This window comes from Notothenia rossii (assembly GCF_949606895.1).
Source record: "Notothenia rossii genome assembly, chromosome: 2".
NCBI classification, from domain to species: domain Eukaryota; kingdom Metazoa; phylum Chordata; class Actinopteri; order Perciformes; family Nototheniidae; genus Notothenia; species Notothenia rossii.
In genome coordinates this window covers 33,109,369-33,124,943 of record NC_136904.1, presented here as the reverse complement: position 1 = coordinate 33,124,943, position 15,575 = coordinate 33,109,369, and the positions used below count along the sequence as shown (strand labels likewise).

General features: G+C 42.6%; 1 protein-coding gene across 9 annotated transcripts in view; it reads right to left on the bottom strand.

Annotated features, from left to right (window-relative positions):
- Positions 1-15,575, bottom strand: part of tp53bp1 (tumor protein p53 binding protein, 1) — a 36,322-nt gene that overhangs the window by 8,272 nt on the left and 12,475 nt on the right. For 7 of the 9 annotated variants that reach the window (XR_013805442.1, XM_079666008.1, XM_079666001.1 and 4 more), the window contains exons 6-18: positions 9,990-10,097; positions 9,353-9,410; positions 8,557-8,708; positions 7,406-7,532; positions 7,199-7,293; positions 5,905-6,077; positions 4,642-5,713; positions 4,075-4,191; positions 3,777-3,968; positions 3,621-3,687; positions 2,842-2,931; positions 326-581; positions 44-109 (exon numbers count right to left, since the gene is read on the bottom strand). Coding sequence is in view for 8 of the 9 variants with exons in the window: in XM_079666008.1 (XP_079522134.1) it covers positions 44-109; positions 326-581; positions 2,842-2,931; positions 3,621-3,687; positions 3,777-3,968; positions 4,075-4,191; positions 4,642-5,713; positions 5,905-6,077; positions 7,199-7,293; positions 7,406-7,532; positions 8,557-8,708; positions 9,353-9,410; positions 9,990-10,097 (2,573 nt within the window). In the remaining variant the exon portion in view is untranslated. The remainder of the gene's footprint in view (positions 1-43; positions 110-325; positions 582-2,841; positions 2,932-3,620; positions 3,688-3,776; positions 3,969-4,074; positions 4,192-4,641; positions 5,714-5,904; positions 6,078-7,198; positions 7,294-7,405; positions 7,533-8,556; positions 8,709-9,352; positions 9,411-9,989; positions 10,098-15,575) is intronic. The other 2 variants (XM_079666005.1, XM_079666006.1) reach the window with 2 other exon arrangements.

Genomic DNA, 15,575 nt, shown 5'->3' with positions numbered 1-15,575 from the left:
CACAAGCTGAAAAAAGGTTATGATAACAACTAAAAGTACATACCCTGTTGGCTGGGGAGCGCAGCCCCGTAGCCTCGGTGGTCTGCTGGGAGACTGTCCTCTGACGGATCTGAGACACAGAGCGGAGGGATCAACACCTCCACACCTTCACACTGCACCTCCACACCCCATGCAAGCACTTACTTGTGTTTTTCAAAAAGAAAACACTTCAGCATTTGTATTAACATTTGAATTTGTTTAATATTATCAACAAGCTGCAGAAATCTGTAGCATACCCTTTACATTATGCATTTGCATTATTTGAAGTGAATAATAAGCAACGGACCTTGTTGGACGGACTGGAGGTGACGGTGCTGTCGGAGGGGGCCCTCTGCCGGGACTCTGTCCTGTTGGGGGTGGGGGGCTCTGCAGCTTGATGCGGCCCTAGCCTGTTTACAGAGCGCTCTGCAGAAGCTTTACGGGTCTCCTGCGATGCTGCCAAAACGTCCTGTTGTGAAGGTTCTGATTGGCTGTTGGGGAGGCTGTTGCATCCCAGCGAGGAGGCCTGGGAGCTCCTCTGCGGCGAGGAGAACAGATCTCCTCTGTGAACAGCAACAAATGAGATGCTGTGGGACATCTGGCAGACAGCCAACACAAATATGGTGCCAACATGACCATCCACTGGAATTAAAACAGGAACTAAAAAAGCAGGAGCCATGGAAATAAATCTACATATTTTAAAGTGGCCCTATTATGCTAATATTTAGGTCCATATTTGTATTGTATTTGCCTCTACTGTCTACTTTGATGCAGCACCTTAAAACCCTAGGTAGCACTTTAGGGCCTATAATTAGATAATAGGGATGTAACGATATACCGAATATCGCGGTAAATAAACTTCCCAATACCGTCGTGAGACTGACAAAATCTACCGCGATTTTTAAAAAATAATAATTTAAAAAAAAAAAAAAAAAAAATTTAAAACACTTTTTTTTTTTTAAACCTTTATTTAACCAGGTGGTCCCATTGAGATCCTCGATCTCTTTTTCAAGAGAGACCTGTCCAACATGGCAGCAAGTAGGTTACAACATGAAAATAAAACAACAGATAACACAAAAGGACATCGTATTTACAGGGCTACATTTACACACCTAGAGACATTGACAAGTACCAACCATATATTTATATCTCGCCATGTCAATAAGCCTGGCGTTAGACTTTTTCGCTGTCCGTCATTTTGACAGACAGGATCGTAAAATATCCGTCAAAATCCCTTATTACCCGTCGGGTCTGAACATATCACGATAGAGCATGCTCGTGAACTGTCAACGGTGGGGGGGGGGGGGGGGGGCGGTGTTATGCCGTGTGTGCATGCACCTCGTGGGACGCGCACAGCGTGAAGCAAAACCTCCCAGACATGTATTGATCTGTACGGCAAAGTACGGTTTGGGAACTATATCATTTCCTTTTGGAGGGCATGCATAACACGGCATAACACCAGAGCCTCGCTGCGGGGAAACGTTGGCGCTGTTCCGAGTTTGTTCTAATCTGTCAAAATGACAGAATGCTTTCAGATTTTTCTGTCATTGTTAAATAAAATATTCGGTTAACGCGACCACTGGTGTCCCAGCAACATCAGTACCAAGCGAGAGAGTTGTTTCCAGAGCAGGGGATATTGTAAATGCCCAAACACCCCAGCTTATAAATACCTGGAAATGTGGACATTCTCATATTCCTAAAAACCTGTCTGATGATGCTGAGTGAGTGACTAGTGAGTTTGAGTTGAGTTACTTGAAAAACTAAAGTGAAACTTGATTTATTTTATTGCAGGGTCTGATTATTAAATGTCCTTGTTTATTTGTGAGATGCAGTGGCATAAAGAAAATGCTTACTTTGTTTGGTAGTACCAGTAGGTACAAAAACACTGGTTTTCTTGTTCCAGTCTGTTACTGTCACTTTGTTTTTGACACTTTAAAATACTGCTATCCTACAAAAAGGCTGTAAAAATCTGATTTATTATGTAATAAAGAAACATTTTTCGAGTAAAAAAATGTTTTTATTGAAAAAAAATTTTTATGATTTTTTCCCCCTTCCCTTTATTATTCAATATCGCGATAAATACCGTACCATGGACTTGTTATCGCGATAATATCGTACCGTGAGTTTTTGGTATCGTTACATCCCTATTAGATAACATAATGTGATTTTGTTTACAAACTAAAGGATAAAAGAGAACACAACCGCAGAAAACATTTTGTAAAACAACCTCACTTTGTCAAAGCTTGAGGAGAAAGCTATTCCTCTCCTTTAGAGAATATGCAAAAAATAACCATCCCACCTCCACACTCCAAAAGTAGGTCACACACACACACACACACACACACACACACACACACACACACACACACACACACACACACACACACACACACACACACACACACACACACACACACACACACACACACACACACACACACACACACACACACACACACACACACACACACACACACACACACACACACACACACACACACACACACACACACACACACACACACACACACACACACACACTTTCTGTCTACTGAAATGCATTACAAAAGGGGAAAGCTATTCTTACTTCCTTCTTAGGTCAAAGAGAAATGTGGAGCTGGAGATTTTCTTTGTGCGTTATCTATATATTTCAAATCTATATTGAAAGCTTACAAAACGCTGGTATGATCATATAGCAAGTCTCCCCCGGTGCCTTCATGTCTTACATGTCTTACAGTCTGTCCAGCAGTGCCAGAAGGTACTTATAGAATTAAAATGGGAAAAACTTTAAAGTGTTTTCACAGATGAAACAAGTGTTCTTACCTGACAGGTGTGCTGTTGCCCCCCCCCTGGCTCTCCTCTCTTGCGTCCTGCTGTCTGTGAACCTGCCGGACACGACTGAACACTGACGGGCTACAGGGACACCAAACAGCAGGGTTACACTCTTATTCTTACAACCAGCACCAACAACTGCTCGCAAAGCGGAATCATGACTCACTGATGACACAGTGTAAATTCTGATAAGCTGATCAAATGTTTCTTCTAATTGTTTTTATTTTGTATTGTTTAAATTTTTTTATTATTTATGTACTTTTACCAAGTTGGTCCTCCATTGTACACGTTGCATGCTATTTATAGATATTCTGTACCCTATTTGACTTTTTGGAAATCAGGTATGCAGCATGAGCGCATGAACCATTTGTGCTAAGGTCTTTTAACCTCTGACATGAAATGAAGATTGAGTTATGTTTCAATTGTTAAAGCACGTTGAGCACTGTATAAATAAAGCTTTATTATTAACATTATTACATTTCTGCCAACAGATTTTTATAACTGCAATAGCATTACAGTAAGCTGTAGTCGGACAAATAATCTTCATGTTGATGACACATGGGCTCTAAACATTTCATTGCCTCCCTCCACCAGGGCACCATAAATGATCATCCATAAATCTAAATCAGTTTACCACACAGTCGAATATATTTGTAAAAATCTCAACACATTGGTTCCATTGTGAATGAAGTGCCCTTGTGAAGGCTGAAGAATGTCCTTCAGCTGCTTTTTACTCCCGAGACTCAAAGAACAGATTAGTGCTAGGTTACCTGGTAACAGCCTTGGCAACAGTGGTAACCTTGACGACAGGTCCATCCTCCTCTGATAGCGCGGGCTCTGGAGGATAGAAAAACACTAAATGTATTACTACGAGGTCACATGTGGCAGGATGGAGTATAAAAGCGTGAGGGAGGTTGAGCTCTTACTCTGCAGGCTGAAGCGCTCTGAGCTGCCCTCCTCCACCGGGGTCACCAGCTTCATCCTCAAACTCAGTTTCCCGTCTCCCTTTTCCATCGTGTCATCCCCGCTCTCGCCCGAAACAATGTCACTGGCTGCCATCGCCCCGTCTGCAGAGACATCCCCCACCGCGCCTGACTTTTGAGAAAAGGAAGTGATCTCTGGAGAAAAGGAGAACATAAAGCTCTGCATCTGATCTTGTTACACTACTGGACATTTAGTAAACAAGTTGTTGAGCAGCTCCTGTTGACTGAAACAAGAACTCACCAATGGGAGTGCTGTGTCTCAGCGTCTGCTTCAGCTGGCCGATCAGAGGAGGTGTGGCACCGACAACAGGACCAATCAGCTCGCCTTCTTTAGGGAGAGTGAAATGGAAGGACATTTCTGTCGTAGGAAAATAGAATTTGAATCAGTTTACGTTTTTTCAGCTCGTTTCTATCAGTAATAATAATATGATACTGGCTGAGATCTGGGAATTTGGTGATAACACTAAAGTCAGCAACGTGTAGTCAGACATTACAGATTTTTTTATTAAATCCCAAAACAGAATGCATTTTATAGAGAAAACAATTGTGACCAATAAAAGTTTAAACCCAATTTGGCCTATTTTATTTTCCTGCGCATTGAAGGAGATTGACCTAGAGATAAAGTGGTATAGACTAACTGCAAACACAGAACAGAACAATAGTTGGATAAAACAGATTTTTAGACATCAAGGACATTGATTCTGTTGTCCAGTTGCATCCGAGTTGACTACAGGAATTAGATATATAAACCATCCACTACGCTAACATGCTAACATGCTAACATACAGTATATCTTTGCCCAGCTTACCTCCAGAGCTGTCACTCAGGCTCTTGTCTTTGTGCCCCTCTGCTTCAAGTCCCGCCCCAGTCTGGGAGAGCCTATCAGGAGCCGGGTGCAGCTTCCTCCCCTGAGTCTGGGACTCATGGCCGTTGGTTGAGCAGGACACTTTGCCTCTGGTTGGCTGGGAGCTGTTGGTCTTTGCCTGAAGAGGCTGGGAGTCTCTCTCGCTGTCTGTGATGCTGTCCTCTCCTCTGTTCTCACTCTCCTCCTCCATGGGCTCAGGAGACAGCAGCTGACTCTGAGAGAGAGCCAGACCTAGTCCAGAGGCCCCGCCTCCCAATGTGCTCTCTCCTTCCCCCTCCATCACCTCCTCTTCTTCTTCCCACTTATTACTCTCCCCCATCACGTCTTCGACTGTTTGACTGTTGCCAGCTGCTACCAACTGCTGTGACAATGATTTTAAAGACTGACTGTTGTCTTTTGCTCCTGCCTTTCTCGAGTCCACAGAACCCTTCACTACATCCACAGTCTGAGAGATCATAGAATGTGAGGGCAAACTGCAGGGTGTAGGGTCTGCTGCGGGGGGAGTCTCCTGCACGCAGCTGTTAACCGTCACATCAGAGAGATCGACCTTGGGTTGTGAGCAGGACACCACGTCACTCTTACTGTCTTTTACATTCACATTTTGTACATTCAAAGAAGTCGCTGTCTTTTTGTGCACTTCAGACTTTTGCAACTGACTGGACAGCTCGTTCTTGGCACATGCTGCGCGATGCTTTGGTGATTCGGCAGAGGGGGAAGCTTTGGAGCTGGTGGCAGTTTGTGACTGTGAAGACATACCGTTACTCTCTCTCCTCTGTTGTGAGTCGCTGTCGCCGGGCGGCTCCTTCAGCTCCTCGATCTGTGTTGCCTGGCTGTCCTCCTCTATATGTTCTGAGGTCTTCTGAGCCTGGCTACTGATCTGTGTGTTCACAGAGAGCTGCAAAGGCAACGTGAAAGGAGCTGACTCCAGGGGCTGAGACTGCGTCTGGCGAGGCAACGAGGCTTTCTTCTTATCTGACTGCTGCTGTGACTGGCTCTGTGTAGGGACAAACACGTCCTGAAAATACAAATAAACACATTGAATATCAAGAAATAAAGATTATAAATAAACCTGCTGATTATTCAAAACGCTTCAGAAATATTAGGAAATAGTAAAATATGTGCAAAAATCTTAAGATATTGCAATATGAACTGATCTTATTTTAATGAAGCAGTAAACTGGTTCAAATGAATACAATAAGTACATACTTGAGAAAACTCTGGCTGGGACGGTAAAGAGAGAGTGCGCTCTAACACAAAACCAGGGGAATTCTGGGAGACAGGAGTAGAGGCCGACGGGTGTGGCTTAGAAGCGGCCTCTGTTTCCATTGGCTCGGCTCGGTCTTCGGGGGGCAGTGAAGTGTCCATCGGCTCATCAGCTGCTGACAAAGGGAATACATTGAGGCTCTATACCAGGGGTCGGCAACCCCTGGCACGCGTGCCAGCATTGGCACGCAGCACCGTAACCAGTGGCACACCAGGAATAAGTGGAATAAGTGTGCAACATATTTAAATTGTATTTTCGGATCCTGAACGAGACCGCCGCTAGAGCGCGTCTCCCCGTTACCTGCAGAAGGAAGCCATGCACGCAACGCAGCCCCGCTCTCTTTAACTCCAGGCGACTTTCTGCCGCTTTTCTCTGTGGTGCAGTACTGATCGTTTCACCACGGAGGAAAGCACTTCACTAATTGCAGTACCCATTTGAGCTGTACAAATGCCGCAGTTTTTGCGTGGCTGTGGCTGTGTATTTAGTTGAAAGCCCAGTGGCGATCTGCTCATCTCTCATCGAAATAATATGCTACAAAGGGGCGGACTGGCCATCTGTGTGTTGAACTTTCCTGTCGACCCCCAGACCGTAGTCGAGGAGGGCAGCAGCAACAAGCTTCAGGTTCAATAACCAACTTTAGCTTAAATGACTGGAGAGAGGCGAGCTCTTCTTGGGAGGCCGTTGCATTTATTTAGCTGTTCTTCTGTTTCACAAAATACATCACAGACCTCTGTTTTTCTGCTGCCTCGTTTCACTTCCAGAAACATACACGTTCCCTCACTGTCGCTCTACCATCCACACACACATGCACAAGCCACACCCCTCTCTCTCTCTCTTAAAGGGACAGCGACCTCATCTCACTCTGCATGACCCTAATATCATAACATGTGTGCTCTGGAGAATCACAGAACGGACGATCGTCCTTATTATTATGCCGTTTAAACCAATTATTTAAATGTGTTTGTTAAATTCGGCATCATGTAAGTTGCGCTGACAGGCCCACACACTGCTTCCCCGCAGCGAGGCTCCCCCGCTCCCCCTGACAGTTGAAGAGCGTCAAGCTCCTCAACCCCCCCGCCCTCCCTCCCGTTGATAATTCTCGATCGTTGGCACGCTGATAACAATGTTTTTTTTTTAAATGGCACTTCATATCAAAAAGGTTGCCGACCCCTGCTCTATACTCACCACTTGTTTCCTAAATCAAATCCAGTCATCAAAGTAGGTTTAATCTTTTACCGTGTTTATTCTCTGCTTCTGTTGGTGAACTGGGAACTATCAAAAGGTTCTGGGAGAAGTTGTCTTGGGTGGCGGCAACAAAGTCAACAGAGCTCCTGAGGAAAAAGAGCAGATGATTAGGTCATTCTCTAAGTTGTGCTTGTGTGGATGCTTAATAATATGAGAGCACTTTGTGACTTTTGACACTATGAACATGATGTGACTCACTGGGACAGAGTGTCCTGCACCAGTGTTCCCTGTCCGGACAGATGCAGCAGCCGCAGGGTCTGGGCCGGTGTGGCCGTGGGGTGACCCTGCTGCTCCGGCTCAGACACCGTGCTGTCCACTGCACCGCCTGGGAGTCGCAGCAAATAAACAGTGAGACAGAGAAAAAAGACAACAGTCCAACTTTTATCTTGTTCAAGCCATTTCCAACACCACTGTACAATGAAAAACACAAATAACTGAAAACAACACATTTTGTTTGGTGCCCCTACATTTTATCACTTGCAAAAAGGGGCAAAAATACTTAATGTATATTTTTCTATGTTGGATGTAGTTAATAACTATATTGAGAGCATATATTAATTGTAACGTCTTTCTTTGAGCTGCCAGCATGGGATCTGCTTTGGCACATTGCATATTTGTGCCTCTACTGTGACATGTTTGCATGCTTTAACGTTCAAAAAGGCCTTTATTTTTCTCATACTGCCTGTGCTGCAGCAACTCTTTTCACCCTCTGTCTGTTGTGAGTGGTGATCCACTTAGAAATGTCTTGCCCTTTAGCCTATCACATTCAACTTGTTGGAGCACTAGCCAAAGAAGAGTGGGAGAGAAACTCCTTTGGGATTGTATGCCTTTGAAGACCATTTCAATGCACAAAAACCTATAATAACAAGGTCAAAGGGAAAACGCATAAAAATAATACATTATATTTTAATAGCGCTTTTCTACAACTCAAAGATGCTTTACAGTATGAGGGAGGGTAGACAAACAAGGACAGGCAAACAAATAAATATAGCAAAATAAACAGAAAAGGTAGTCAAGAGGAAGTTTATTGAGAGGGGGGGGAGGTATATAAACCTAGAATACTATAAACAAAATACAAGTATGCAAAGTAGTACGAGATAGGTAGGTAGGTAGGTAGATAGATAGATTGAGAGAGAGAGAGAGAGAGAGAGAGGTAGGCAAGTAGGTATGTAGGTAGGTAGGTGTGTATAATAATAGTAGTTATTTAACAAACAGTAATTATTTCAAAAACATTTATGAAACTGTATAGCCTAAAATTACCCATATGTAATTTATAAACCATATTGTCCAACTCTACTTGAAATCGCAGCCAGTTTGCTACACATTGCACTGCATGTATGCGTATTTACCCGTCTTTTCAGTGTCGAACATGTCCTCCTGTGAGGACGGGATCTCCTGCTCATCAGACGCCTGCAGGACCTCTGAGTGCAGCAGAGCCTCGATGCCCCGCTGCCTCCCGGACTGACCCGAGGACTCTGACCAGCTGGAACTCACCTCAGATCTGCAGGCGCACAGAAGAAAGAACCGCAGTGGTCACAACGTTTTTCAGTCAGACGTACTGCAACACATGTACTCATGTATCCCTTCATTAACACCAACTGTTATGTTCCAAATGGGTTCACCTGAACTGATTTTAATCTGCATATTAATAAAAATAAACTAACAGTGATATAGAAAGCATATAACAATATGTTTTCACACAATTGAACTGTCAATATTTAAGTCAGTTTGGTTATGTCTTTATTTCCAAGACAATTAGGAGCCACATTTCCCTTTATCCTACTTATAACTATTCCAACAATGTAGCCGTTACTTCTATGAATTACAATGAATAGCAGTTTATCACTCACTTAGTTATTTATCCATTACATTTGACGATACAATTATGTTATCCATCAATTACTTTAGGCTTACCTTTATCTTTTGGCAGATTAAACTGCTCTCTTATAACCTATTTGTAAACAATTTGATCAGAACATTGTTTAGGTGTTACAGCTGACTGGATTAAGGATATATATTTATATCAAAACTGTAGAGTTAATCAACATCCTGGCAAGAGCCGCAGTACCTCTTTGATACATGTACCGGTTGCTGGGAATCAGTGCTGTAATGAAGGCAGGATTTAAACACCACATTGGGCCATACCTCGCTGCTTTGTTGTCCTGACTCTGTGAAGTCCTGGAGCTGATGCTCTGCTCTGCTGCTGAGGAAAACAAGCGTTAGGTTAGATTGGCTCTTTTCATAGTGTAATGTCAGTAAGAAGGCTCATATCAGGTACTATACTTTCTTTTTGCAACTTGAGCTGATGACATAGTTAAGAGAGATCTAACACAAAAGTTGAAAATAAACCAAGATACACTATAGCTGTGTGAAATTAAAGGAAATACCATGATAAACATAAGTGTGAGGTGTTTTTAAACAATTGGCCTCCAGAACACCTTAGTCGTGTTTTTCATAGTTTCTCCAAGTGGGTGGATCAGCATTTTACTAAAATATATTATTTTATTTGGCGTTTTAATGATGGTGGTGTTGGACAGCTCCAAATGTGTTTTCATGTTTTCACTCATTTATTCAAGATGTTTCTTATATTTGCCATACATCAGTAGACTGAAAGTGATTTATTAAATCACCTAATTACCAGGTCTGAGTGCAGCCTTTTCAATATCGAAATAATTTGAGATGTGATGGTAATGTTGTCTGAATCAATTCAAAGGCTCTAAATAACAATGAAACACAGAAGGAAGAAAAATCTCCCAGCATCTATAAATAAAACTCTTAATACCTGATGTGTTGCGTCTCCCTCTGTCGTCTTCCACCTGACGGTTCACCACTTCACCGCGCAGATCCTGACTCTGAGAAAGCTCCAGAAAACCAAATTGAGAAGCTCCCTCTGAAACGCAAAGATACTGATGTTATTGACACATGCAGTTTAATTATTTGCATTAGTATTTAACCTTTATTTAACCAGATAAAAACATTGAGATAAAATCTCATTTACAATGCTGACCTGGCCAAGAAGGCAGCAACGTTACACGTTCTTACACATAACACAGACAGGTAAAATACAGAGAACAAAACTAAGTAAATAAAAGACGAAAAGCAGTCACTACATTGTGCACATTTGGGACAGTAAGAAAGGTCCACTACTTATTACTGCAAGCAGGGGCGTATCCAGGATTTCCTAAATACCGATGTCCAAACATGCTAGGGGGGTTCGGGGGATACCCCCCGAGATTTTGGGGATTTTCATGATCTAGTTAGGTGCTTTTTAAGTCCTGTGGGGGGTCACACATTGGATAATATATTGATTTCAAACCATGTCAGTGGGCTGACAATGTCAGCATCAATTATTTGGTGTAATAAAAAGTGTAATACATGAGAATCAGTTGATTGTTACTATTTATGATCTGGACATGCAGAAGAGGCTAACATGATCAGAAAACATTGTCAACATTCATTTTCCATGTCTCTCTCCTTTCCATAACCTGCACCCTCTCTTCCATCTTCTTCCTGTTCATTACTCTCTCTGTCCTCTACTCTTTCTCTTTGTTCAATCTCTCCCTCGTTGTTCACTTTTTGCTCCTCCTCACTTGTCGCTCCTGCCAGTGAATTAAAAGCAATTCAGCCATTTAGTTAATTTCACTTGTTTGTTTGCATTCTTTTTTGTATATAAATCTGTTTTGTTTGATTCTCAAAAGAGAACAAAGATATAAGCAAATTGTGTTTTATACAATTGTATGTTATTATGACATAACTGCAATAGATGTATGTTGTTTTACAATTAATGTGTTTATGCCTATTGTAAATTAAGACTATTGTTATAGATATATAGATGGATAGATGGATAGATAGATGGTGTTATTAAGCCTACATTATTTTGTGTGACTGTACCTGAAGTTCCTCCATGACTTCCATCACTTTCTCTCTCTCTCTCTCTGCCTGTCCTGTCTCTTCCTTACCAAAGCTGAGTTTCGACTGACGTAGTCTTTTCATTATATCTGAGTCAGTGTAAAAAGAAAACAATACAATGTTATATCTTCAATGTTTTACTCAAATTGAAATGAAAGAAAAACATTACAACGTCTGTTAAAATGTAATCCTTCTGACATTGGATGAATGTAATTAACTTTAGCTCTCTAGCATTCACACAGGAACTGCTGGTCATAATGATGTCCTGATGAACAGGAACACAAGCAGCCGCTGGACTCGGATCTGTAGATACCTCATCACTCCTCCACTCCGCTTGTTGATACCATAGACCAGGGGTCGGCAACCTTTTTGATATGAAGTGCCATTTAAAAAAAAAAATTGTTATCAGCGTGCCAACAATCGAGAAAGAATTATCAACAAAGAATTATCAACGGAGGGGGGGGGGTTGAGGAGCTTGACGCTCGTCAACTATCAGGAGGAGGAGCCTCGCTGCGGCGAAGCAGTGTGTGGACCTGCCAGCGCAACTTACATGATGCCGAATTTAACAAACACATTTAAATAATTGGTTTAAACGGCATAATAATGAGGACGATCGTCCGTTCTGAGATTCTCCAGAGCACACATGTTATGATATTAGGGTCATGCAGAGTGATATGAGATCACTGTCCCTTTAAGAGAGAGAGAGAGAGAGAGAGAGAGAGAGAGAGGGGTGTGGCTTGTGCATGTGTGGATGGCAGAGCGACAGTGAGGGAACGTGTATGTTTCTGGAAGTGAAAAGAGGCAGCAGAAAAACAGAGGTCTGTGATGTATTTTGTGAAACAGAAGAAGAGCTAAATAAATGCAACGGCCTCCCAAGAAGAGCTCGCCTCTCTCCAGTCATTTAAGCTAAAGTGGGTTATTGAACCTGAACCTTGTTGCTTCTGCCCTCCTCGACTACGGTCTGGGAGCCGACAGGAAAGTTCAACACACAGATGGCCAGTCCGCCCCTTTGTAGCATATTATTTCGATGAGAGATGAGCAGATCGCCACCGGGCTTTCAACTAAATACACAGCCACGCAAAAACTGCGGCATTTGTACAGCTCCTTATGGGTACTGCAATTAGTGAAGTGCTTTCCTCCGTGGTGAAACAATCAGCACTGCACCACGGAGGAAAGCGGCAGAAAGTCACCTGGAGATAAAGAGAGCGGGGCTGCGTTGCGTGCATGACTTCCTTCTGCAGGTAACGGGGAGACGCGCTCTAGCGGCGGTCTCGTTCAGGATCCGAAAATACAATTTAAATATTTTGCACACTTATTCCACTTATTCCTAATGTGCCACTGGTTACGGTGCCGCCTGCCAATGCTGGCACGCGTGCCAGGGGTTGCCGACCCCTGCCATAGACTGTACATGTGGTCTTCTTCTGTTTGCTTTAACCGAGGCTACGTAGTTATGCAGCGCCCCCATCGGCAGGAAATGGAAGTACTACAAAGAACCCAGTTTAGTGCAATTATTTCACAAGTTTTATTATATACACAGCTCGGAAAAAATTACCGAGGTCTGGACTCCTTTTTCCAGCCTCAGTCCAAACAGCAGGTACCTGGACCCATATCCAGGCACTGGATCTGAGGTTGTAAGAGCCACAAACTGGAACAAATCTGGCACAAATATACAGTGGAAGCTAACCTAAAATGGCTTTATACATTAATAAAAACCAATGCTGCATCCTACGCAGGGCTCTCGACTAACTTTTTTCACCATCCTCCCGGAACCGTCCCTAAATACAATCTAAGCCGTCCCGAAATTAATGTGGACCGTCCCGAATTTAAAATATTAGTTTTTCTACATTATCATTAGTTAAAATCATTCAAAGTGATCTTTAACACAATAAAAACATCATACAAATCATTAGATGATCATTCATCAACCTTTTTATTTGAGTAAATCAGTCAATCACATAAACAAAGGACAATTATATTTAAACAAACACACAAACGAGAAAATTACTCTAATATTGAATCAAATCAACTCCCATCCAATTAACAAAAAATCCAACACTCTGTCCTGAAGACAGAACCCAGAGTAACCACTAACCAGGATGACAGTCTGTAACACAGTCAGGAGACCTTTACAAACTGCCCCGCCCCCTCGCACACAGACGGGAGAGAGATCTCGTCTGGCTTGGAAAGCTCGAAAATACATCATAGACGCATGTTGTAGTCTTATTGCATATTAGAAACGGAGTTGGCAAAACTAAAACTGCGATATAATGTTTATGTAGCAATAATACATATGACATATATTTTTTTAATGTCTCCAGTACCGATGAAAAGTCAGATAACGTCGGAGCTTAACGTTACCACTGTCTTTAATAATTCCGTCCCGGCAGGGCCCGTTTAATACCGGGGCTCAGTACCCATCCCTACATGGGGAGAGGCGCAGCATATTAATAAGGACTAAATATAATGGAGGGTTCTCATCTCAGCCTTATTACCCATAGGGGATGAAGAGGAGTAAGTAAGTAAAGAGGCCGGCGCTCCAGGGTCTGGTTCTGCTGTGCGTTTTTGTGATGTAACGGTAAAACATTTCAGAATTCCTCCACGGGATGCCATTGTCATTGTACATCACTCAACCCGTGAAATACACACACTCAGAACATAGCTAGACCCGCGAATTTGTGGGCCAGGAATTCGCGGGCACAGCTGTAGCTACGTACTTGTGTGTGTGTGTGTGTGTGTGTGTGTGTGTGTGTGTGTGTGTGTGTGTGTGTGTGTGTGTGTGTGTGTGTGTGTGTGTGTGTGTATTTTGCGGGTTGCTAAATGTTTTGTGCGTGTGTGTTTATGTTGACAAGGAGGTTTAATAACTGTGTGCTACACAAAACGTGCAGTCGGTTTCATTTTCGTCGCCGTTTGTAGTAGAGTTAGTTAGCAGGGTGTTTTTATTTTAACTCTCGTTCCAAATTCGTCCCCAAATAATTTGTTATCCTCCCCGACACTATTTTTTTCGGCCCCGGGAAGACGGGACGTCCTTAAGCTCAAGGCCTGATCCTACGGATACTAAGTGAGGACCATCCATTTAGGCTATAGTGTGCAATGATGAGTCCTATAGGGTGCATTTGATATATAACGCAGTGCAACATGGTAGAGTGGGTCAAGTTTGGCCAAAACAGTGGGACAGGCAAATCTGTAGATTGTATCACCGTAGTAAAGCTGGGACAGGAATGAGCCAGAGACCAACCTTTTACGGGATGAATTTGAAAAACAACATTTAAGTCTGAAAAGGAAGCCAAGAGTGAATTTCAATTTCTTAGTTAGAACTTCAATGTGGTGTTTAAAGTTTTGATTTCTGTCCAACCAAAAGTCCAGGGGCCTCATTTATAACGCTGTGCGTAGGATTCACGTGGGAAGGTTGCATACTTAGTAGAAATCCCAAAAATAGGTACAGAAATGTTTCGACATTTTCCGATTCAACAAACATTGCATACCGGCGAGGAAAGTGCGTATGGCACTTCCTACGCCGGTTTCCCTTTATAAATCAGAATCGACTCGAAATGCGGTGCAGCTTTTGCGGGCTTCACGTAACGCCCATGTTTGCCTATAAATAGTCAAAGAAACGCCCTTTCCTTCATTCATTTTGACTGACTGCATGGAGAAGATCGCAGGAAATGAGGACAGAACAGCTAAAAAAAATATCTCACACCGTGTCAGATTTTGGTTATTTTGGGGAGGTCGAGGTAAATCATATTGTTTGGTGGATGCAGTTTGAACCAGAGTAGCAGCATGGAGGTTGGATCGTCACCAAAATAAATAAATAAGTGGTCCGAAAAAGGTTAATGACAAAATAAATTCACATAGCCTTCCTCAGGCAGTGTGTTTGTACCAGGGACAGGGGACACCCCCTTGATGAGAAACTGTAAGAAATGATCGGGGAATCCCTCCGGAGTGGAGTCATGACGACTGGATCTGAATTATGTTTTTGTATTTGGTGGTTTGTGTCCCAGCTGTCGATCAGCTATGCAGCCTGTGCATCTAAACCCCCCCGCAGCAACTCTATATCCACCAGTTAAAGGAAATACAATGTTATATTAGCTGTACAATTTACCACATATGGTGTTCTTAGTTTCCATACCTCCTGTGTTTTACGAGCGACTTATCAAGTCTTGGCAAACGGCATAAAACACGATTAAACGTGATAGTATATAAAACCATGCTCGTATCTACAACCTATAGAAATGCAAAACGGCGTCAGTTTAGACGTAATTCTATCCTCCTGCTTACCGCATCATTTATGAGAAAACATTTCATAACATTAACACAACATATTCGAGGTGGTTTTAAATAACATATCCGTATTTATTTATTTCTCCAAGTTATGTTTTTGTGTGCACTGAGGAGTCTCAAACAGGCGTTTGTTAAATTATTTTAAGATTGGCTTTAATCGGGTGTCTTGCTTATTGTATAT